Source organism: Microplitis mediator, chromosome 6 (assembly GCF_029852145.1).
Source record: "Microplitis mediator isolate UGA2020A chromosome 6, iyMicMedi2.1, whole genome shotgun sequence".
NCBI lineage: Eukaryota > Metazoa > Arthropoda > Insecta > Hymenoptera > Braconidae > Microplitis > Microplitis mediator.
In genome coordinates this window covers 15,793,712-15,818,534 of record NC_079974.1, presented here as the reverse complement: position 1 = coordinate 15,818,534, position 24,823 = coordinate 15,793,712, and the positions used below count along the sequence as shown (strand labels likewise).

Here is a 24,823-nt window from a genome sequence, read left to right as displayed (position 1 = left end):
ACACTAAATTATAAAAAAAAAATTGCATCTACAGTTTTTTTAATTTTCTACATGTATATTTAATTTTAGATTTTTTTTTTTTGTAATTAATTGGTTGAAAAAAAATTCAAAAATTATTGTCTACTAACTTCAGGATGATAAAGTAATCACTGTTGAAAATAATTAAAAAAAATAAATTTGCTCCATTTTTTATTTACTGAAAAATTACTATCTATCCTATAGGATACTAATTAATTTAGATGTCTTAAATTTTTATTAATAAAAAAATATCCAGTGGTTTTTTAATTCTGATAGGAATTTTATTTATTTGAATAGAAGAATGTAAACGTGATGACCCTGAAGTTAACAGACAATTAACAATTTTTGGATTTTTTTTTTTAACAAATCGATTGCAAATAAAAAAAAAAACAATAAAAATAAAAATATGCACGTTTAGAAAATTCAAAAAACTGTAGGTGCAATTTTTCCAAATATTTTTTTTTTAAATTCATCATTCTAAAAAAAATCCAAAAATTATTAGACGTTGGCTAATTTCAGTATCATGTAAATGTAACTGACAAGTGGAAAGTTTTTAAAATTTAGAATAAATAAATAAAATTTCAGTAGAATAAAAATTTAAAAATGCGTATTTAGATCAATGAAAAATCAGCACGCGCATTTTTTTAAATTTTACTATTTAAATTCATTTATTTAAAATTTATAAAATGTCTCATGTCTGCGGGAGATTTAATGGTTTGGTTCTTTTTAATCGCTTGAATTCTGACAGCATTTATTTTTATAATAATAAACAAAATAATAATTATAGGTGTGAAAATAATGCGAGTAGGACATAGAAATATTTTCCTACTTTATTTATTTATTTTTTTAATTAATTACATCTCATATTTTTCAAGGTAAAAAAAATGTTTAAGGGAAAATTAATGGCTGGGATGGAAAAAAAAACTATTATTTAAATAATTAAGCATTGTACATTTACATAAATACATACTTAATTGGCTCTCAATTATTTAGTTGACTTTTTAAATTTTATATTGTTTACACATATATATAAAAAAAAAAAAAAAAAAAATTTATTAATCTGTAATTATAAGAAAAATTATTAACTAAAAAAAATAAATCGTAAAAATAAACTTCTGCGTCTCCAGTATAGAAAAAAAAGTAAAACGCAATAGCCGATAGGATGGAATGCGTCAAATCGTAACATCTTATTTTCCAACATACGTCAGCTTTTTTAGCAAAATTCACGTGACGTAAATATAAACGTCAGTGTCTTTAGCAGTTGACTGTTGACATTAAAATTAAAACATTATTCTACTATATATTTTTTGTCAGCAATAAATATACATAGCTGAAATTATATATCAAATTCCTGAACAATATACTCTTTTTTGTCATAATATATACATATATACTATAATAGTTATATATGTTAATTTGTATTTTTTTTTCTACAATAAAAGATAAATCCACCTTTGGTTATTATATTTCAATGTATATTTATATAGTATATATTTATTAATATGATAAGAGTGTTTCTGTCTGATCAAATTATAAATCAATTAGTACAATAAATCAATTATTAAATCTTAATATCAACTTGGATTATCAAGTTTGGTTGCCTTCTTCTTAGCGAATAATTAAAAATATAATAAAAGATTACGTTACAGTGCGTGAATAATAATTACTTTTTTTTTTTCTTTGCTCTGTAACAAACACTAGTTGTTCAAATAATTGACAAACAACTGATACGTTATCGTTTGACATAAATGACCGGATAAATTTAACGGAAAATAATATAATAGTTGATAATAATTATTATTTAACTAATTAATTAATATTTTCCACGATAGCTACTACTTCCTCGTCCACGAAATGATCTTCCACTCGAGTGTTTCCCTCTCACTGAACGAGATTTATGTACAGGAGTTGCTGTCTGCCCGAACGATTTGCTATTACGTCCGCGCCAATTGGGATCATGGGAAGAAAACGCTTCTTGCTCAATAATTTCAATCTCATCATGATCATCAATGACAATAGGACTGGGTTCATGGCTACGTTCACTTCTGCTTTCATGATAATTATCCTGTCGTTCAATGTCATGTCGATAGTCCGGAGAAAAATGACGTTCATGTGGTGAAAAACTGCGACGATTCGGACCACGAGTTAGTGAATAATTGTCAGCACGTCGCAATGGCGATGGTACTCGATGATGATATTCTCTTGAGTCATGATCCTGGTGGGAGAGATGTCCAGGACTCAGCATAATGCGATCATCTTGATCCTGTGATGATGGTGATACGCCTCGAGTATTCCATGATCTCTTCTGTGATGAATTACTTAGACTCCATCGCAGATCATTGACTTCACGTGCCTTTGAAGTGTAATCATATGTCTCACGTACATTCCAATCCAGACGATCCATGATTGGCCTTTTTTCTTCTCGCGGTGGTGGTTGCAATTCACCAGGATGTACTTGTACGCTAAAATCAGCCGTTTCTATTTCTGTTTGTGTGCATTTTTCTTCAAGTTCTTTTGTGTCTGTTTGACAGTACTTTGGAAGGCCAACTACAGCCGGTTTTATTTCTTCCACACGAGTTTCTTTACTTTCTTGCCATAATTGTTTAATTGATGGTTTTTGCAATAAAATAGAATTTGATTTTAATTCAACTGATTCATTAAGTGGCTCATTTTTAGATGGATCAAAGAAGAAACGACCTTTGATTTTTAAACGTGGATCCTCGTCGGGTAATTCCCTTAGGGCCATCTCACAGTGACGTAAAATGTCAGGTTTGAATCCTGTGGCCCAAAACAAAAATATTTTTTTTTGTATTATATAACATTTTTATATACTTTTGACGTATTATAATTCACTTTTACTCAAAATCAAAGATTATATTGATGATAAATGTAACCATCGTTCATCACCAGCAATAATCACTTGGCAGGCATTTAATTTTCACTGATCACTTTATATAATTTATAAATAATTACAGTATTAATAAATTTTAAAAACTCACCTGGATATAAGACTGGATGACTCGTATCTGGTGGATGAAAAAAAAAATAAAGTAGTAAAATAATTTTAATATTAACGCGATTACAATAAAAAAAAAAATAAAAAGCAACAAAATGATAAAATTTTATTGTCTAAAATATAATAGTAAGTAATTTAAAATAAGATCGCACCTTTCGCAGATACTGAAGCTTCCAACAGACTGGACAAACTGGTCTTTTCAAACTGCTGCAATATTTAATTCAAATTAAAAAGTATAATTAAATTTATTATTTATCAAATATTGTTATTTTAAAATAAAATAAAATAAAAATAATTAAATATGCAGCACATAAATATTACTTTTGATTTGGAGATAACAGGTGGCTCGGGTGTCTTCAAACGATCACGTCGTGATGACGAGTGTCCTCCATTGTAGGCTGAAGAAGATCGTTCTGAATACATGTGATGTCCTGAGTTGAACATCCGTTCTGGTTGTGGTGAAGGTGATGTCTGTATCTGCGTTGAAACTTGCTGATGAAATATTGAGTCCATCATTGATTGCTCGGTCGGCGGTGCTGGAACTGGTTGCGGTGATCGCGAAAGAATTTGGCCGAATCCTGAACGTGAAGGGGTTCCGTGTATTGGAATAGGATTGGATTGATTGTACGCCACAGGACCAGCTGTGTAATCAGGTTGAGAAATAGCGTGCATAGGTAGTGGTTCAAAGTTCATAGAAGATCCTGCAGTAGCTAGAGATTCGTATGGCATGTACGTTGGAGGTCCTGATGGTCCAGCGTTTATCGATGGAAGAGATTCTTGCAGCGGCATGTAGTGCTGAGGAAGTCCAGACATTTGAGAGTGTACTGGTCCTGGTCCCAGTAATGATGGTGGCTGCTGCTGTGGCTGAATTCCTCGCATGGACTGATGAATGTATCCTGGATTCATTGAATCCGCAGGTATGATAGGATTATCCCGAAATTGTCGAGCCAGCTCGTCAATAAATGGCGTACGTTTTCTACGGTGGTCTGGCGATTTGCTGATAGATCGGCGCCTTGGACTGGTGCGTCTTCCTACCGGTGAACGGCTCCATCGTCGACGAAAGCGATCCTGACTGCGACTACGTAGACGATCTCTTGATCTACTTCGTCTGCCTATGATCCTTACGTCACTGCGAAATTATTCTAATTCTAATATCTAGTGTTTTTTTTTTCTTTTTTTTTTTTTTTACATAATGCAATAGTACAATTACAATTACAATATCATCTTACAAGTGAATTAAACAGTTTTATTTTTAATAAAATAAATATAATTAAAGTTAAAAATGTATATTAGCACGTTTCTTACCGTTCTTCCGGGCGTCGACGACTACGATCGACACTTGTACGTCTCTCCCGGCGTTCCAAGCTTCCATGGCGTTCCCAGCTAGGCTTTCTGTGACGATCCGAGCTTCTTCTGTTAACACCAATCGGACTTCTTGATCTACGCAGTGGACTCAATCTAATCCTGTCGTGGCTTCTTCGTCGTGTTGGGCTGATTCTGTGACGATCCAGACTACGGCGACGGTCTCTGCTCCTGTGAGATCGCTGCTCACGATCATGATCTCTGTCACGTTCACGATCCATTTGCTTTTCATTCTCAATAATTTCTACTTCTGTTCCTGGCGGTACAACAGCACCTGAGTCCAACAGATGCTTGATGGCCTTCTCTTTTTCTGCTAGTATTTTACTCTCATTGACCCTCTTGGCGCGAATCTTGTCTCGTTCGATATCCTGAGAACTCTTTGATGGATCCCGCCTTTCTTCACGTCTTCTCTCGTCCCGTTTTCCACGATCTCGGTCCCGATTATCTCGATTATTGCGTCCTGAGTCTCGATAATCTCGACGATTACGATCCCTAAAATTTGTCTTACTATTTTAATAGCTATCTTATTATTACAAACTAACATCAAATCATAAATTTATACATTATTATAAACTTAAAATATATAAATAAAAAATACTATCAACTCAACATTTACATTTTACAAATAATAAATGATCTTATTTAATTATTTAACAAGATGTCACTCTTGATTAAATATTTAAATTACTGATTATAATTTAAATATCAAATTTCCGATGTTGATTTCATACTTTCACATTAGTGTTTTATCATAAACTACTGAATGAAAATAGTCAAAAATAATTGAATAAATAATTGTCATACAAATGTTTTTAAAACTAAATAAATTAATTTATCTGTATTGCAAATAAATTAAAGTCTATTTTTACTGATCTACAGTGACATGATTTACATCGCATTTCTGACAGTGAATTCAATTATTTATAAAAAACAAAAAGCAAAAAAAAACAAGAGCCAAATATTTATCTCACACAAAAAAAACATGTGTTGACATTTACATTGGTAACATATTTAAATAAATTATATTAAAATACATGAGTGTGAATGTAGCAGACATCAGACAAATTTAAAATTATTAATAAATAGACTAAATAATTAATTAATAAAATTAAATTTTGCAAGTAATAAATGCATTTTTTATAAGTATTAATTTTTTAAATTATTTACTCTATTTATTTATAATTTTAAATTTGTCTGATGTCTGCTACATTCACACTCATTTGAAATACGATATTCTACCTAGAACTTCTTCTATGATCTCTATCTCTGTTGTCCCTACTATGAAAATCCTCAGCAATTTCTTCTTCGCCATCCCAAGCGTCAACGACATTAAGTCCTTCCATAAAATCTTCATCAAGAAACTCCTGCAGCTCATCGTCAGGCATGTCTTTGAGGCCTTCAATAGCTCGCTGGACTTCTTCGTTGGTGTTCCTGGAGACTCGTGAATTTCTTGAGGGGTTTTCATTGATACCACCTCTTCCTCGAGGCCCATCCTTGGTGTTCCTGCTCATCTTCAGCACCTGATGTTATCAATCTTGTTTAAAACTTGCGGTTAAAAGAACTGAACGATGACTCCCAGCAATCGCTAACTGAATCTGCTAATCTGAATCTCTATAATATTTAAAATATTTTTAAAATTAGAATTATTTTTACCTTTACCTTTACCTTATTTCAATTGTTAATTCACAATTGTCGAGGCATTTAAATCGAAATGTCAAATTATAATTATCATTATTATTAAAACATTAGAAACTTTTTTTTATATTGTTCGGTTATTTTGATATCTTTTAATTTATAAACAATTACCCAAATTAAAAACAAGTGTTAAAAATTTTATAAGAGGTTAATAAAATTTTATTGCTCGCTATATGTAGATATACCACATCAATAAGGTATATTAAGTTTATGTCATGAGAACAAACTTGAAGATCTAAAAAATTATTCGGTAAAAAAATAATTTATTTCGCATTTTATTGTAACGCGCGTTAAAACAATATTTGAATAATTGCAAGATTAATTTCAAATGTTAAATTACAACAAGTAAAGTTTAATTAACAAAATGGTTTTGTAAAAAAATTTGATTGTTTTTTAGTTGGTGGCATTGTCAAGTAACTGCAGCACAAACATTTTGTTGATGAAAAATCAATTTGTAAATGAATTAATTATAAATTTAAAAAATTTATCTTTAATCATTTATTGTCACATTTAATTATTTATTAATTTTGTAAGTAACATTTTTAATTGTTATGTATTTTTATGGTACGTTTTTTTGTATTGATTGAATTGTTTTTACACCGGGTAGTAAATAGGTTACAAATGTTGTCGCATGTGTCGCTTTTTGTTTTTTAATTATTCACATTTTGCCAATATAATAAAAAATAAATTCAAATTTAAATGTAGAATAATTTGAAATTTTTGAATAAACAAATAAAATGTAAGTAAAAGAACAATTAAAAGATATATATTTAGATAATTGAAAATCAGTACGCGCCTTTTTTTAAATCTTAGTACTTTAATTAATTTATTTCTTTATACAAAATTTATAAACTGTCACATATCTGCCACATTCACATTCATTTTAATAATCCTGAAGTTAGCAGACATTTAAAAATTTTTGAATTTTTGTTTTTCAACAAATCAATTGCAAAAAAATAAAATAAAAATATGCTCATGTAGAAAATTAAAAAAACTACAGGTGCAATTTTTTCAAATATTTTTTTTTTATGGTTTATCGTCTGAAAAAAGATCCAAAAATTATTAGACGTCTGCTAACTTCAGTATCATTCATTTTAAACAATACGTTTAATAGAATAAAGTGAAATCCAATTATTGATATTATAGCAAATATTTGTATGCAAATTTGTTTATTATTATTGATATAATTAATAGATAAATGTTTTTAACCCATTACTTAATGCTTCTACTAATTTTATAAATTGTTTCTATTATTGATAAATTGAAATTTGTAATAAATCATGATCTGAAGTTAGCAGACAATTAACAATTTTCGGATTTTTTTTTTAAATTTAATTTAAAAAGAAAAAATTAAAAATATGCTCAATATGTAGCATGGATTTAAACCTTTTTTTAAAATAATAATTAATTTGCTTAAATAAAATGACAAAATTACATCTGGTTGTCAAAATGAAAGTTAGACTTTTGAAAATTAATTTTGAAGCCTTCATTCAGTCAGAAAAAATTATAATAAAATGAAATTTTAATTTTTTTACTGTAGGGTTTTAAATAGAATCTATTTCATTCAATTCATTAGAAATTTATATAAAACAGGAGCCATGGAAGTTAAATTTTTCGTTATTTTGAAAAATTCCAATTCATATCATTCTGAAACTCTGCCGATTTTTCTCACAATCTATTATAGCAAAATCAATGTTTAATATTATGTTCAAACTGAATTATGTTTATATATCATGATTAATTTATTTACTTTTTAGGTAAGAATGTCGAAGCCAATCGTTTTCGTAACTGGTAATGCTAAAAAATTGGAAGAAATACTCGCAATTTTGGGTAAAAATTTTCCACGAGAAGTTAAAAATCAAAAAATCGATTTACCAGAGTATCAAGGGGAGCCGAGAGACATAAGCATATCGAAATGTAAAGCAGCAATGGATATCATAAAAGGACCAGTTATTGTTGAAGACACTTGTCTCTGTTTCAATGCTATGAAAGGATTACCGGGGCCATACATCAAATGGTTTTTAGAAAAACTCGGACCAGAAGGTCTCGTTAACATGCTAACAGCCTGGGAAGACAAAAGTGCCGAAGCTGTTTGCACATTTGCTTATTCATCTGGTAATCCTGATGACCAGATAATTATTTTCGAGGGCAAAACACATGGAACTATTGTCAGTCCACGTGGGCCACGTGATTTTGGATGGGATCCTATTTTTCAACCCGATGGATACACTGAAACTTATGCTGAGTTACCTAAAAGTGTCAAGAATGAAATATCACATCGCAGCAAAGCTCTGGAACAATTAAAAAAATATTTTGTTAAAGATGGCTAGAATAAATTACATTTAGATGAAAAATAAAATTCAAATTAATAACCAACAGTTAAAAAGTAATTTTCATTATCACAATTACAATTCATAAATATTTATAAATCAACTCTATATTTTTCAATGTGTCAAGTTTTCGATAATAAATTTTTTAAAATATAAGAGCTAATAAAAATCTAGAGTATACGATTTCTCGGGATTTCCATTGATAAGAATTTAGAAGAAAATCTGAAAACAAAACTTGTGTCGACAACAGAAAATAAATAGATAACAGTATCAGAATAAATAAAAAAACAATTTTTATAATTACTTTTGATAATAAATTATGAATATTTTTTAATGTATCAAAAAAATAAAAATTTATTTTAAAAAATTATACACGTTTTATATTTATATTGCACTTTTGATCTTTCATATATAAAATCGTGGTCATAATTATTTAAATAAATTTTTTTATCAAGTATTTATTTACGCATAAGTTAATTATCATTTTTTTGGTCGTGGTGTAATAGAATAATTATTGGAATGTCTGGATTTTACTCCGACTATTGAACTCTGATACATCACATCACTATTATTTATAAATTTATTATTTACACATATATATATGCATACAAATAATCAGTGTTATTATTATTATATTAATCAATTCTTCATTAACGTGAGTCCATTGATCTTTATAATTTAATATAACTCTCAAATAAAATAACACTTTACTATCTTTTTATCTACGTATCAATAATTAACGAGTTAGACAATATATTGTTTGAATGTTTTCTCAGAATAAAATATATAAACATATAAATATATGACTATTTATCTAGCATAACAAGTTTTCCTCATACAATTCAAGTTCATTGGTAAATAGACAAGTGACAAGATATTAGTCATACAATCATACAGTATTTATATACAATATCTATGCATATATATGTATCACTGAATAAGGAAAATAATAATAATTATTTAAAATTCTACGAACTTAATGTTATTAAATAAATAAAAAATATATATTCAATTAAAAAATATCAATAAAGTAATTTATTACAATTATTTATTTATTTTTTTTTTACGTAAAAAATGTAAATAAAATAATTCATTTATTTAAAAATAATATAAAATCAAATGGACCCGGGTTATCATGAAGATTGGAGGAAAGCATCTCGGGTTATCGTAAAGGAAAGATTTATTCTTTTATTAATTATAATTAAATTTATTATATTTTATTTTATAAGCATAGTATAGCAAGTAATACAATTTTTCCAACACTTTTATTTCCTCTCAGTAACATCGTCTGATGCTCTGAGGTCATATATAAAAAGGGGAGCCAGTTATTACTCAGACACCAGTCTTTTGCAATGGCTCGTGACATTAAATTCATTGCCGGTAAGTCTAATGTCAATTTATACTTTTAATTTACCGGTTCAATTGTACCTGCACTATCCTCAGTGTAATGCATCCATACATATAACTTCTCTGCATTGTAATAAGCTTCTTAAAAAATTTCTTTTAACCAAAAAAAAAAAAAAAAAAACTAACATATTAAATCTATTTTGAAAATACATCTCTATTTTTAATTGATTTTGTCATACCCACGAAAAAAAGGATTTCTTGGAGCAAAAAATTTTTACTCATCTCAAGAAAATGTTTTTTTTCATAAATTGAAAACGATAATTTTCTTGGGACGAGAAAAAATTTTCTTGAGCCAAGAAATTTTTTTTAATCCTAAGAAAATTTTTTTCGTAATGCAAAATTTTTCTTGAGTCAAGAAGTAATTTTTTTCTATGTATGTTTTAATTTCATTAATGAAATTTATATGAATTAAATATGAGTCAATAAATCATCAATATATACTCTCTCTGGTCAAATTTTGCTGTCATATTTGTACTGATAAATACCTTTACCTTTTCACTACTCAAATATTGTAATTATCTTCTTAAATTTTAGCAAAAAAACTAAAATTTATAAGTACGTCAAAAAATTACATTTACGAGAACGCGGAGAAAAAGTGATACCGTGATATTTTTTTAGTAAACTTGCTAAAGGAAATATATTTATTGGAACAGATATGACAAAGTTGAATTGGGTATATTTTTGTTGACTAATAAATTTCATTTAAAATTACTTATTATTATAATTAACAACACAGATTAAGTTTAAATAAATTATTTCTATAGTGATTCACAACAGAGATATATTTTAAATATACTTAATTTTTTTGAGATAAATTTAATGTGTGTTTTTTTGAGTAGATATTTTTTAAAAAGTTTATTGCGATGCAGAAAAATTCTATGCAAAGATGCATTACCCCATTATCTGTTTTGAAGGTCATTTGATATAAATATGACGAGCAATTTAAAATTTATTTGCACAATTGAATAATTGCCATACTTTCATCGTAATTTCAAAACAAAATTATTAACTTATAAAGATAAATTTTGTATACATACATACATATATATATATATATATATATATAACGAATTATTTTTATTTTTCTTCTTATAGCTCTGGTGTTATTTTTAGTAATTAATGAAAGTATTCAAGAAAGTATTTCAGGTAAAAAATAATATCCCTTAATTTCTGTGACTAGTTATTATCAAAAAAGAAAAAGTTGAATAATTACTGTGATTAATATTTAGGATTATTTCCAAGTGAAAAAACACTTGTCTATAATTATTACGGCGATGTCAAGGCAGGGATAATAGAACCAGCCGCATACGCTTCTCAGTATTCATTATCAGGAAAATTACACATAAAACAAGATACCAGTGATCCAAAGTATCAATTTGCATATTATATTGTTCTCAAAGATGTGAAAACTGGCCTTCACAATGGCAATGCTGCGCATTATGAACCCACAAAGATATTAACACCTATATCAGAAGCTGCTAAAGCCATTGAAGATCCATTTCTTCTTGTTTACAATGAATTTGGACAGGTAAAATTGTTGTATTAAGACTATTTTACATGAAAAAATCTGAAAAACGGTTGACCCTGCGGTCAAATCCTAAAACTTCACCCCGTTTTTAAGCTATACGAAGTCAAAAAACGATTGGACCGAAAAAAACAATGATACTGAAGTTAGCAGACGTCTAATAATTTTTGGATTTTTTTTTAGGCGATAAGCCTAAAAAAAAAATATTTGAAAAAATTGCACCTGTAGTTTTTAAAATTTTCTACATGTGCATATTTTTAGTTTTTGTTTTTTTATAATTGATTTGGTGAAAAAAAAAATCCGAAAATTACTAATTATCTGCTAACTTCAGGATCATAAAAAACATACATTTCACTGAAAAAAAATAATTTTTGTCTGACGATATCTTTGAAAAAAATCAACCGATTTGCACGTGTTCTGCGACAATCAAAAAAGATTCTTAAGACTTAGATTTGATCAAGCTTTGAAACAAATCAGTCGAGCAATTTACGAGTTATGCAACAAAAACTCAAAAAAACAATTTTTATTTTTTGTGTAACTTGTAAACTACTCGACCTTCGACTTGAAAATCTAATCAGTTCTATAGTCTTAGTGAGGTCAAAAAAAATACACACACACACGCACACATACGGCCGGACGTCCATTCAGAAATAGTCAGAATAGTTCCTAGGATCTCAAAACGTTAAGATCTGATAAAAACTCGATTTTTGAAGATTAGACCGAAACCAATAACTTCCTGTTTTTTGAAAATTTTCAATTTTTATAGCGGGAAGTTAAAAAGTTGTATGCTATGAGATATACAGACGACATATGTTAATTGTTTTTAGCTCAAGGGTGTCAAGATTCCTGATCAAGAACCAGTGTGGTCTAAGAATATGAAGATGGCAATGGCTTCTATGCTTCAACTGGATTTGAAGAATATGAAGACTGATGCTCCCATCAAGCCGCACAGTTTTATGATCCCAGAGGTAGGTAACAACTAATGGGGTCATTTAGTTCCCAATTTTAATGTTCTCTTTGGTTGTTACCACCAGAAAAGTATCCACGGTGACTGCTGGACAAGTTATGACGTCCATGCCAAGTACCCAGCCGCAGATCAACAGGACAATCAGATTGTGGTGACTAAATTTTCATCACCGAAAAATTGTACCAATTATAATGTGCAGGTGTTTGATCATGTGGATGCTGAGGGATGTGACGTACCACGACTGGTAATTTAAATTATTTCAATTAATAGCTATTCAGATTATTTAATAACTCGTTTTTATTTATTGATAGGTGCCTATTAATATGGCCGCGAGAAGATTATTTGAAATAAAGTACAAAAATAACAGTATTCTAATTGAAAAGCTTATTGCTCATGGAGGAGTTAATTATTTTCCATGGCAAGGAAGATCTGAAGCTCATTACGTATTGAACAAGTAAGTTTTCCCTATTCAAAAGATTCGTGTGAAATTGCATGGGAACCCGTAGGAATCCATGTAGGAAAGTATGGATTTATGAAAGAATCCATGAAAGAAACCATGGGTTTTTGTATCTGGATTCCCATACGGAAAACCCACTTAGGAAACTATGAGTGCCTGCATTCTCATGTAGGAAACTCGCATAAGGAACTGTGGTTACCTGGGTTCCCATCTACGAACTTGGATATATGGATTTCTTTGTGGGAATTCTGGGTTTCCATGTAAGTCACTAGCAGATCCCGCTCACTTCGCAGGGTAATAAAAAATTAGTAGTAAAAAAAATATGTACTTTATATTAATGGGAAATTTTTTTTTAAATAATTGAATAATTTGTTTCTAATTTTCTTTAAAAATGACATTTGAAAACGACAATTTCTTCTAGAATAACGCTAGCACATACAAGTAAAGGAAAAAAATTTATATTTTAAATACCGAGCCCTTGATCTCAAGGAGTCCAAGGTGCTCGAAAACAGCGGGAAGTTTTGGGACTGGCCGTAGAACCAACTGACGCCCAGATTTTCTTGATAGGGTTTATTTAATTAAATATACAGAGATAAATATTAGTAATTAAATAATTAATCAAAATCTTTAAACTGTTTAGTGCAAGTTTTCTTTTGGATAAAATTGCTGCATCATCAGAAATACCGCTACCCGCAGTTGATTTCAACAATGTGTCATTGATTACTGATCTAAGTTATCAACGACCACAGAGTAATTACGCAGAAAATGCAGCTGTCGATGTTACTAACGGGCGTAATATAGTCAAACAAGATGTTCTGATAAATAAAGTTGTGAAGATGTTGAATGAAGCTGCTGATTACCTTGAAGAAGATCATGTTGAGGCTACAGAACCTGACTCAATAGACAGCCAAACTATCAATCGGATTCTGGACACCATGAGTTACATGGATGTTTCGTCGTTTGAAAAAGTCTTCGCTGAGATTCAAAGCACGACAGATGAACGCAATGACGTTATCAAGTATATATATTTTATAAATATATTTTTCTAATTATTTATTTATTATTCTATTTATTTGTCTATTCAGGAGCTTGTTTTTGGGTATCGTACCTCAAGTAGGAACTACCGCATCAAGTATTTTTATATGGAATATTATAAAGAATAATAGAATCACGGAAATTACGGCAAAAGAAATATTAGCAAAAATGCCTTTTAATATTCGAGTACCTTCGGAAGAATTTCTGATTGAAATGGAGCCGCTTATTAATTCTGAAGATTCTTTGACCCTGGAAGTTCATAAAGCGAGTGTTCTTTGCTTCTCTACAATGGTCTACAGAACGTTTAAAAATTTGCCGGCTACTGCAGATAATAAAACACTTGATAAATATTTAAATCACTTCTATGACAAACTAATCAGTACGTCTACCATTTATTAATATATTCGATTTATGAAAAATTATCGATCAAAATGAGTCTTGATAAATTTTTTTAAAAGTGAAATGTGGGAAATCTAGACGTTATTGGGCGATTTGGGCCACTCAAAATTATTTTCAAAAAATTTTTATATCTAAAATCAACCCTACATTTTTTTATTCAAATAATTTTAATTAAATTTTTTTCGATTCGTTATCAAAAATTAATTTCCTATCGACAAGATTTTTAAAAATTTAAGCCTTTCCCGAAAGTGTGTGTCGAAATGAATCGGTGTGAGCTCTACGGGGATAGCGTCAATCAAAGTTCGTTGTTAAGGATGTGTGAGTAACAGTTTAATCGTAATAGTGCATGCGCCCCCTTCTACTATTTTTTCTGCCCCTTCTCTTCTCAACAGGCTAGCGCTCTCTTGCTTTAAGACGAAGACGTACGATTCAAATTGAGAGTAGGGACTCAAGGTCAACCGGGAAAGGGTTAAAAAAGTTTTATTTTTTATCAGAACTCATTCGATCGCTCATTTTCATTCATTTTTTTTTTTTGGTAATAATTATTAATATTTAAAATTTATAGATGGACAAGCTTATGACTTGCAGCTTACGTATTTAATGGCCATTAGTAATGTCCAAGTTGGAAAAATTTACAAACTATTGACTCCAATTATTCGCGGTGATATCGAGGTATCTGATAATCCAGTTGGAATTCGTTTAATGGCAATATGGGCTATCAGAAAATCGATTTCTAATAATTATAATGCCGCACATGATCTTCTCTGGCCTATTATGGGTGACTACAATCTTCCACTTAAACTCAGAATAGCAGCCTATGATATTCTGATCCGCCAAGCACCCACAATGACCAATATCCTTCATATTTACTGGTTTATGGTCTACGAAAAAAATGAACATCTCTATAATTACCATCATACAACAATTAAGGGCTTGGCCAATTCAATAGACTTATGTGACGTCAAATTACGTGAACTTACAACTAAAATAATGCGTTTCACTAAAATTCATGCGCCTGTTCCTTATCAACTTTCTTCTTCTTACATGTTTGATTCAATGGATGAAATTTATGGACACGGAGAAAGCTTTCGAATTTCTTTGACTCATGACGAACTTACTGGAGCTCCTGAAGTTATTTATCTTGAACACAGTATCGTTGAAGGGCGTAAAAAAGTTAACGACTGGGCTGTAAGTTTATTTTTAAATTAAAAATATCTTACACATATGTATATTAGGGTGCGTCATTTAAGAGCAACATTTTTTTTTTCAAGTGCTTGTGGAAAAAATCATAGTTCACCAAAAAAGAAAAATCGCGCAAGAAAAAAAATCTCCATTACAGAATTAGCTCATTGAAAAATTCAATTTCCTATATAGCACAGGAAAGTTTTTTTTTTCATGCTTTGAGTTAGAAGAATAGACTACTACATAGTTTTGTAAAAAATAGAACGTTCTACAAAAAAGGTCTCTTATCATTTTTTGATAAATCTACCCGCTTATAAGCTTTTTCAAGTTCAAGCTTAAAGTACAATAAATTTCGATATTATTTGATTTTTTGGCGAAACTATTAGACTTATAATAAAATAATGTTGCTCTGAAATGACGCACCCTAACGTATATATTCAAATTATTTTTAAAATACTTTACAGATTTATTTACGTCTTCAAAACATCGATAATTTAATGTATGAACTTCGTCCCACAATTTTACAAAAATTTTTTTCTGTTAGGAACAAAAATGTTCTCGATGTTTTAAAAAAAGTTGCAGAAAATATGACTGTAAAAAAAAACAGCCATATTGATACGATAATAATTAATAAAGGCCATGTTGTGGCTGCGCTTCACTTAGACGCCTTGTCTATACAAAATTTTGATAATATTATGCCACTTATAAATATATTCATTAATAATATCAATATACAACGGGTAGTTTACGATAACATTTACGAGCAACAAGTAATCAGTGAAATGGGATTGCCAGTTGTTTTGGAAACTAAAACTCCAACAGTTTATTCTCTGAAATTAAATTACGATTCAGAGGCTGAAGAATTGATAAATATAAAAATAGATTCTAAAATATGGCATCACCAAGATTACTCCATGTCAATTTACAATCCTTTGTCCAACATATGGCATTCAATTCGTAGATCTTCAGTACTTAATGCCGCTCTTGCAATACAATTTAACGTTGATTTGGATCTCAAATCTCCATCTTTGAAATTGAAATTCCCACTGTTGTCTGCTGAAAAATTATCTGCTGTTGGAATAATGACCCACACCAAAGACGTTACTGTTGTGACAGACAATGAAGAAAATATATTAGAGACAGCGTGTCCTAATTGTACTTCCCAAGTTGTAGTTTCCAAGGGCGATGATTTAAAAAAGAATTATCAAAATATATATGATTCAAAAGATACAGGGTTACGATTAACAGCAGGTATATTTGATTGTGAAAATGAAATTACTCCTACTTTAATACATAAAGAATGGATTAGATCATTAATAGAAGAACGTAAAAATTCATGGAATAGTATATTGTTGCATTCAATACTTGGTATTCGTCAGCAATTTAAAAATATTATATTGTCACCACAAATGGGAAGTTGTGGCGGTATAGTTAAAATTAAACCCAGTGTTATTTATCCGACATCTCATGTTGATTTGGGATTGAAAGTAAATTTTGATGATGTTGATAGAACAACGCCTAGTTTATTGAACGAAAATAATTTAGATGTTCATGGAACCCTGGATGTGATCGCTGATTCTACAAATAATTCCATGCAGTCTTGGGATTTGAAAATGCATATTAATACTTCTAGAGGGCACTTGAAAAATACTTTGAAAGTACAACTAAAACGAGTTATTCCAGGAGAAAAAAACCTTAAAATTTGCATTGATGGTCAAAAAATTTACCCGGCGGTTCCGGATGATCCATTAAAAGTCGGCAGGACTAAAGAAGAAACTAATGGAAAATTAACTATTTCGATGGATCATGCTGATGATGATTTATGCAATCGAAATGAAACTTTGGTTACGATTACAGTCAAAGGAGAGCTTACAGATGAACAGAAAAAATTTTTTATGAAAGAAAGTATTAATGCCGCTTGTTATAAGGATATAAATAATCCATTGTACAAAAATTCAAGTATTCTTTTACCAAAAACGGTTAATTGTCTTGATGAAGCTATACGTCATACTACTTTGAGAAAGTATACTTTGAATGTAGCACATAAACAGGTAAGATATTTATTACAAATTAAAATATAAATAATAGGGGTGCAAGAATCGGGTTCGAATCGAATAATTCGTAACTTTATGAATTATTTAATTTTAAAATTATCTGAAAGTTTTTGAATTATTTATAACTTTTCAAATTATTCGATTCAAATCGAGAAAATGATAATCAGGTTTCGAATATTCAATTTTTATTTAATGGAGAGCTTAGTTTTTAAAGTATTCAAGAAATAATTTTTTTTTGTCGATTTGTTTCTGAGCTCTATTTACTTTTGACGAAAATTTGAGTTATTGGAAAAAATATTACAATTCCAAGTCGTTAAAAAAAAAAATTTTGAATTGTTCGTAAATTTTCGAATTATTTGAGAACTTACGAATTCGAAAAGTTTCGAATTATCCGAAAATTTACGAATAATTCAAAAACTTACGAATTATTCGAAAAATTTGAACTATTCGCACACTCCTAATAAATAATTTTTACTTCAAACTTTATTATAATTTTTAAGAATTAAATATCTTAAGTATGTGATAGATTTTCTATTTAAAAAAAAATTATTATTAATAGTTAATTACGAAATTTACCAAAAAAAATTTTAAAGAAAATTTATTATTAACAAGTAAATTTAACTGAGTGAAAAAAAAAACAAATTCCCACTAAACAAAAAAAAAATAATAATTAAATAACAATAGATATAAAAAAAAAGATTAAAAGAGTTAGTAACTTCGATTTAAAGATTTAAAGTAACAATAGGGTAAGAGCACCAGTACCCAGCCCCAAACCAGTAGCCAGCCACCGCATGTTAAATTATATCTATATATTTTTTGAGCCAATGTTAAAGTATATGACCGGCTATAGACCCTATATAGACATGAAAAAATATTGATCTAATCACTTTTTTTTTCAATAAAAAAAAATAAATTTCGTCAATAAGTTAAAAATATAAAATGATAGTATTATTACAATTAAATATATATTTATTGATCGTTTTGAAAAATTATTAGCTAATTTTTAAAATTTTAATTATTTCGGTAAACTATTAATTCATTGATTATGTATGATGTATAAACATATATATTAGACCGGTTCAAAAAAATCGACTATTTTTTTTTTTCAAAACCCGCAGTGAAATATCTTCCTAGTCATGAAAAAAGAAGCCTGTGAAAACGGGAGCACTTAATATCAATTTTGAAAGGTCGCTCATCGTATATTTCTATTTTACGTTTAAATAACATGGGAAAAAAAACTTTTTTAGTTTGAAATTTTTCACCTCAGCAATGGCTGATTGTACGAATAAGCCCAGCATTTATTTTTGTAGGGAATTTAACGCTCTACAAAAAAAGTCTCTTATCATTTTTCGATAAATCCATCTGTTCAAAAGTTATTGGAGCTCGAAGTCAAGTAAGAGTAAATTTTGAGATCTTTTTACTTTTCCGGCAAAACTATCATACTTATTATAAAATCTCATTAAATTATTTTTGTGGACAACTTTATTTTCTACAAATTATCATTGATAAATTTTTTTCAAATTCTGCATTGTTTTCTAATTATTTCCATTTTAATCCCAAGCTCCCAAAAAAATAGTGTTCTGATCGATTTTAAGAGCTTAGCATTGAAATGGAAATAATTAGAAAACAATGCAGAATTTGAAAAAAATTTATCAATGATAATTTGTAGAAAATAAAATTGTCCACAAAAATAATTTAATGAGATTTTATAATAAGTATGATAGTTTTGCCGGAAAAGTAAAAAGATCTCAAAATTTACTCTTACTTGACTTCGAGCTCCAATAACTTTTGAACAGATGGATTTATCGAAAAATGATAAGAGACTCTTTTTGTAGAGCGTTAAATTCCCTACAAAAATAAATGCTGGGCTTATTCGTACAATCAGCCATTGCCGAGGTGAAAAATTCCAAACTAAAAAAGTTTTTTTTCCCATGTTATTTAAACGTAAAATAGAAATATACGATGAGCGACCTTTCAAAATTGATATTCAGAGCTCCCGTTTTCACAGGCTTCTTTTTTCATGACTAGGAAGATATTTCACTGCGGGTTTTGAAAAAAAAAAAAAAAAATAGTCGATTTTTTTGAACCGGTCTAATATATATATTAATAAAAAAAATTAAAAGGTTTAATAACTATAATGTAAAATTTCACAATACTCACGTACGTAAAGAAAGAAAAAGTATTGATATAATTGTTTTGTTTTTAATTCAATTAAAAAATAGATGACGTAAAAAAAGTTAAAAATATAATCGTAATGTTACTATTGTCATCAAATATACTTTATAGTGATTAAAATTAATTACATCAAATAATTTGCTTGATTAATTATATTTATTATTTTTAAAATTAGACATTAGCGTTTTTTTACTTTATTTAATTTTAATTATATAGGTAATTAATTAAATCATAATAATTACACTGTTAAATATCGGGAGTGAATTCGGAGTTCAAATATTAAAATAAACTCCCCTTTGGAGTAAACATCCGAGGGAATTAAATAAATGAAGTCATTTGCTACGCATTCACTCCACATTTTACTTGCGTTCACTCCGCAAATTTTTTAGTATATATATAATATACCTGCCTATAGATAAGCATTATAAATGAAATATACAAATTTTCTTTCAGGTACCAAGAAATATTATATCAAAAATATTCCAATTCGAAGATCTAATTAAATCAATAGCATTGTCAAATATTCAGTACACGAGTAAGAATTATACAGAGCCAGGAACAGCAAAAATAATTATTCAATTTCCCATGGATTATCAAAGCGTAAATATGTCAGTAATAACTCCATTCCGTAGCTATGATTTAATTGATGTTGATTTGAACGTTGAAAGTAATCCCCCGCGATTGAATGGATTCGGTCCTGACTATGAAAAACATCTCTGGTTGTTACCCCTTGATAACACTCGATTTAGTATAGAATTTTTGAATTTATATTCTCTTGACATGATAAGTAAATATTTTATATTTTATGTCTTATTTTTTTCTATTTAAATTATCAATTATTTGATTGAATTCTACGTTATTTTTATTTCAGAAATGTGTTCTCTGTATCCAAAAGTAGTTTTGACTCTGGATGGTGGAGAAATTCCGTATTCAATACCCACTGAATGGACATTAGTATCCGGAGATTACATTTACAAAAATTTTGCTATTTTTGTTAAAAATATAAATGATAAATTGGCCTTGAAAATTTATGCAACACGTGAAGTTGTTGAGATAACACCAAATGATAATGGGAATATTCAAATACAAATAAATAATGAAATTTTAAATTCCAATCAAAATGGTTCTTATGTTCCTGATGATGCTAGAGATTCGTGGATACTAAGGTAAATTACTACTATTTTATTTCTGATTTAATAATTTATTTTTATTATTATTATTAAATTAAAATTTTTTTTCAGAGTAACAAAACATGGGGAGCATGTAATGATAGCAATGCAAAACGACATAGTTATTGGCTACACTGAAAATTCTGTGTCACTAATGATTGACTATTCATTGCAAGGAAAAATAAGTGGACTATGTGGCTACATGGATGGAACGTACAAAAATAATATACCAAATGTCTATTTATTAGCTTAATAGATTTATTTATCGAGTTTTCTTCAATATTCAAGAAGAAAAAGTATAATTTTTTATTCGTTTGTTTATAATTGGGTATTTATTTTTTAGTATTGTAGAGTGAGATCAAAAATAGTATTGTTATTTGGATTTTATGATAGTATATTTATAATGTATATATTTAATAAATTATTCAAATAAATCTTATGTGAGTTTCTCGACTTGAATTTTTCATAAGGACCCGAAAGACCTTATCATTTTAACTTTATAACCTGATAAGGCCCAGATTAGGATTATCTGAAGAGGAACATAAGGATGTAACGCAAACGACCCTGGTCCTTATCAGGATCTCCTTATTTGGCCCTTATCAAGGTTTCCTTATTAGTAATTATTTTTAAAAAATATTAAATCGCGACAAAAAAGATATCTAATCATATTCGGAATGAAATCTAATGCTTTCGGGGCATTACTTTGATAAACAAGTGAGTAAGCTACTTTTGATTAAAATGTTATTTTAAAAAGAATCTCAGGTGGTCCTGATCAGGATAACTCGATGAGAAACAACTTTTTTTGTTTTTTGCTGTCTTAACTGTACACTGTTAAAAATTTCGGTGTTAAAATTGGACCCGGAGGACTTTACACGGCCGTGTAGTGTGAAATATCGGTGTAAAAATTCTCTTGGTGTAAATTTTCCCTCCGAGTAATTTTAACACGGCGTAATCTACTTTTTTTACACCGTTCCGTGTTACTCGATGGGAATGTGTGCACATATGTGTTCGTTTGTGTGAGTGTGTGTGCATGTGTGCGCTCGTGTGTGTATGTGTGAGCTTACGTGGTGCGTGTATGAATGTTTGTGCGATCGTGTGTGCATGCGTGTGTGAGCTCGTGTTCCTGAGCTCACGCGTGTACACGTTTGAGCTCATATACGTGAGCTCGCGCGTGTATGCGCTCATGTGCGCGACCTCACTTGTGTACGCGTGTGGACTCATTCGTGTGAGCTCATATACGTGAACTCGTCTGTGCGAGCTCATATACGTGAGCTCGCCTGCGTGAGCTCACATGTGTGCGCTCTTGTGTACATGTGTGTCAAGATATTTGCACGTTTATACATTTACACGTTTGGCGGTGTAAAAAATAAAAATTCACATTACCTAAATTTTACACGGGATTCGGTGTAATTTTCGCACCAAAATTTTTACACCGAGGCATTTTACATTACACGGGTCCATCAAATTTTTTACAGTGTATAACTTCCATTTTTACAGTTTTTGCACTCTACATATTTACGTTAAACAGTATTTAGGTCACATTGCAAGCAATTCGAGTCCCTTTTTTTTTGGGTTAATATTTATCTATCTTTCTAGCAAACTTTTTTAAAATTTTCGGACTATGACTCCTGGCCATTTTTCTTTATTTTATTTTCTTTTCTATTCCATACCTCATTATTAGCTATATGTTCTCATCATTTTTTTCCATATTTTTTTACAATCACAGACAGAGAGAAAACTTCTCTCCATCACGGAGCGTATTAGTGGGCAAGTTTTCAGACAAGTGGTAAAGTCTGGCGGCTACATGGAACGAACCTCAAAGGGTAATGCATTATATCGTGAAAAATAATTCATTTGCTCTCTGTGGGATTCGAACCTAAGCCTGACCAAGTCGAGGGCAAGAGTGTTATCCACTCAACCACAAGTACTGGTTGGTCGAGAAATAACTTTTTTATGAACAAGGTCATGCGAATGTATGGTCCTGATAAGGAACTCACCAGGTTAGCACGATGGCAAATGTTTTTTTTTCAATAAGGCTATCTTGATATGACCCTGATAAGAAACTCGTCAGGCTTCGCTTAATAGGGCAAATCTTACGTTAACCTGATAAGCTCCTCATGGTACTTTAGGGAAATCAGGAAAAAATTCGAGTCGGGTTTGATTAAAACCAAGTTTTCTATATTAATCTGGAATCTATACCCCTTTCAATTAGTTATTAATTGATTTCATTAAATTCATTATTTGTAATTATGTGATAATCGTCATTTAATAATCCATTGCGTGTGCGACGTGCGACGTTTGTAATTGGTCTTATATTATCAAATTTCGAATAATAACTTGTTATCCTATACTTTACCGATTATTTTAAGTGCATTATTTTGTAATTCATCGGACAGTAGAAAGGGAAGCTTCCAATTGCTTTAAAAATTAATTAAACAGACAATTAAATAGATAAAAAATTTATTGCTTAAACTATCAGAATCTGTTGGTCAAAAGCGATAATTTGATACCGGTTATTTTTTTTAAAGAATTACGTAACATAAATATATGTATACGTGTTTATGTATTTATTGTTTAAATAATCTAACGAAATTCATGCAAACTTTATTAAATTTACAGAAAAAATAATATAAAATAATCATAAAAAATAGTCTGCTTTGTTTTATAATATTCTGTATGCTTAAAATATAAATTTTAAATTATGGAATTGCTAAATATTATTATTAATTCATTACATTGATAAGAAAATTATCGATAGTCAAGCTTGATTCATTTTTTAATTATTTTAAATTGTGGGAATTCCAAAAAAAATAAAATTTCGTAAACCTCCACTCTTTAGATATTCTTAATTATAATGATAAAAGCTTCTTATTAAAAAATTGATGACGTTGGTGATTTTTTTTCCTTTGTTTAAATAATATCAAGAAATCTATGAATCTTCCCGGCTCACGTTTCAAAGCATATACTTCGCAATGAAATTAATTGATCAAATTCAATGAATGTTTTTTTCAATCGATAGGAAATTTTCTCAAGAATATGCATTCCAAAATGGCGCATATTTGAAAAATTGCCCGGGTGGTTTTAACTCAGTGTATCTTTTAAGGGCTAATTATTTAATCCAGTCATTTTCATGGGATGATAAAAATAGTAATAACAATAATAATAGTAATATTAATAATAGTTTTTTGTCAAGAGTACAATTTTTCCTTATCATTTCACCCTTTTTCCTCTTCATTAAGTCCATATCCGATTTCGTATCACTGGTAGTGTCAATGGAATTGTCGGGTATACGCCCATAATTTCTTGGAAAAGTTTCCATACAGTTCCTAGATTCGTATGAAAATAAACTCTACATAACATGGTAACCTCTCCCATAATATATGTAAAATATTCCTATAATTTTATGGTAATCGTTCCTATACTACTCTGGTAATACTTACCATACATTATGATAATGGTTACCACAATTTTTAAAATATTCAAAAATCCTTCGTATGATGGTAATTATTACCATACAATCATAGTAATCGTTACCATACTATTACAGTAACCATTACCACAGTTTGTTGTAATGTACGTTATGAAAATTATTACCAGAATATATTTGAAAAATTACCATAGTACTATGGGAACGATTGCCATAATGACATAAGCATTAATACCATCATTTTATAGGAACTATTCCGATATTGTATAGGAATTAAACCCATGTAGATAGGAGTGATTAATATAATTTGAATGGGTGCCATTCCCATAATCGTTATTTGAGGAAAACTCGTTACTATACGAAATAGGAGCCATTCCCATAATATATGGTAAATGTTACCATAAATTTTTCTCCGTGTAAAGTGCTATTTTTTTTATAAAAAATTTATGTTAGATTAATTGTTAAGTTTTTAAGTTGTATTTGTATGCTTATTTATCAACATACACATACACATACATAACAGAGTTCTCTGACGATATTGCTAATAGTTTTATTTATTTGAATTTCATTGGCTTATTTCGGTTCCCTTCTCCTACAATAAAAAA

At 29.4% G+C, this 24,823-nt stretch overlaps 3 protein-coding genes across 6 annotated transcripts; 2 read left to right on the top strand and 1 right to left on the bottom strand.

The window, feature by feature from the left end:
- Positions 1 to 901: 901 nt before the first annotated feature.
- On the bottom strand, positions 902 to 6,430 carry LOC130670607 (serine/arginine repetitive matrix protein 1-like). 3 transcript variants are annotated; one of them, XM_057474023.1, is made up of 7 exons: positions 6,203 to 6,430; positions 5,636 to 6,007; positions 4,340 to 4,888; positions 3,356 to 4,163; positions 3,187 to 3,241; positions 3,018 to 3,044; positions 902 to 2,796 (listed from the first exon to the last, which is right to left on the bottom strand). In XM_057474023.1, exons 2-7 carry the CDS (start codon positions 5,905 to 5,907, stop codon positions 1,832 to 1,834), a joined length of 2,676 nt encoding a protein of 891 aa, XP_057330006.1. In that variant the 5' UTR covers positions 5,908 to 6,007; positions 6,203 to 6,430; the 3' UTR covers positions 902 to 1,831. The 3 variants fall into 3 exon arrangements, with proteins under 3 accessions (XP_057330006.1, XP_057330007.1, XP_057330008.1); XM_057474024.1 differs by having other exon boundaries at positions 6,062 to 6,203; XM_057474025.1 differs by lacking the exon at positions 6,203 to 6,430 and adding an exon at positions 6,062 to 6,202 and having other exon boundaries at positions 5,636 to 5,999.
- LOC130670608 (inosine triphosphate pyrophosphatase) lies at positions 6,220 to 8,712 on the top strand. 2 transcript variants are annotated; one of them, XM_057474027.1, is made up of 3 exons: positions 6,220 to 6,341; positions 6,489 to 6,620; positions 7,849 to 8,712. In XM_057474027.1, exon 3 carries the CDS (start codon positions 7,855 to 7,857, stop codon positions 8,419 to 8,421), a length of 567 nt encoding a protein of 188 aa, XP_057330010.1. In that variant the 5' UTR covers positions 6,220 to 6,341; positions 6,489 to 6,620; positions 7,849 to 7,854; the 3' UTR covers positions 8,422 to 8,712. The 2 variants fall into 2 exon arrangements, with proteins under 2 accessions (XP_057330010.1, XP_057330009.1); XM_057474026.1 differs by lacking the exon at positions 6,220 to 6,341 and having other exon boundaries at positions 6,378 to 6,620.
- A 985-nt stretch (positions 8,713 to 9,697) lies between these two features.
- LOC130670606 (uncharacterized) lies at positions 9,698 to 21,230 on the top strand. Its single transcript, XM_057474022.1, has 13 exons — positions 9,698 to 9,801; positions 10,924 to 10,974; positions 11,058 to 11,356; positions 12,181 to 12,321; positions 12,388 to 12,564; positions 12,632 to 12,774; positions 13,418 to 13,795; positions 13,863 to 14,191; positions 14,777 to 15,399; positions 15,858 to 17,444; positions 20,076 to 20,409; positions 20,494 to 20,788; positions 20,864 to 21,230. The coding sequence occupies exons 1-13, from the start codon at positions 9,774 to 9,776 to the stop codon at positions 21,042 to 21,044; spliced, it is 4,566 nt and encodes a 1,521-aa protein (XP_057330005.1). The 5' UTR covers positions 9,698 to 9,773; the 3' UTR covers positions 21,045 to 21,230.
- Positions 21,231 to 24,823: the final 3,593 nt, after the last annotated feature.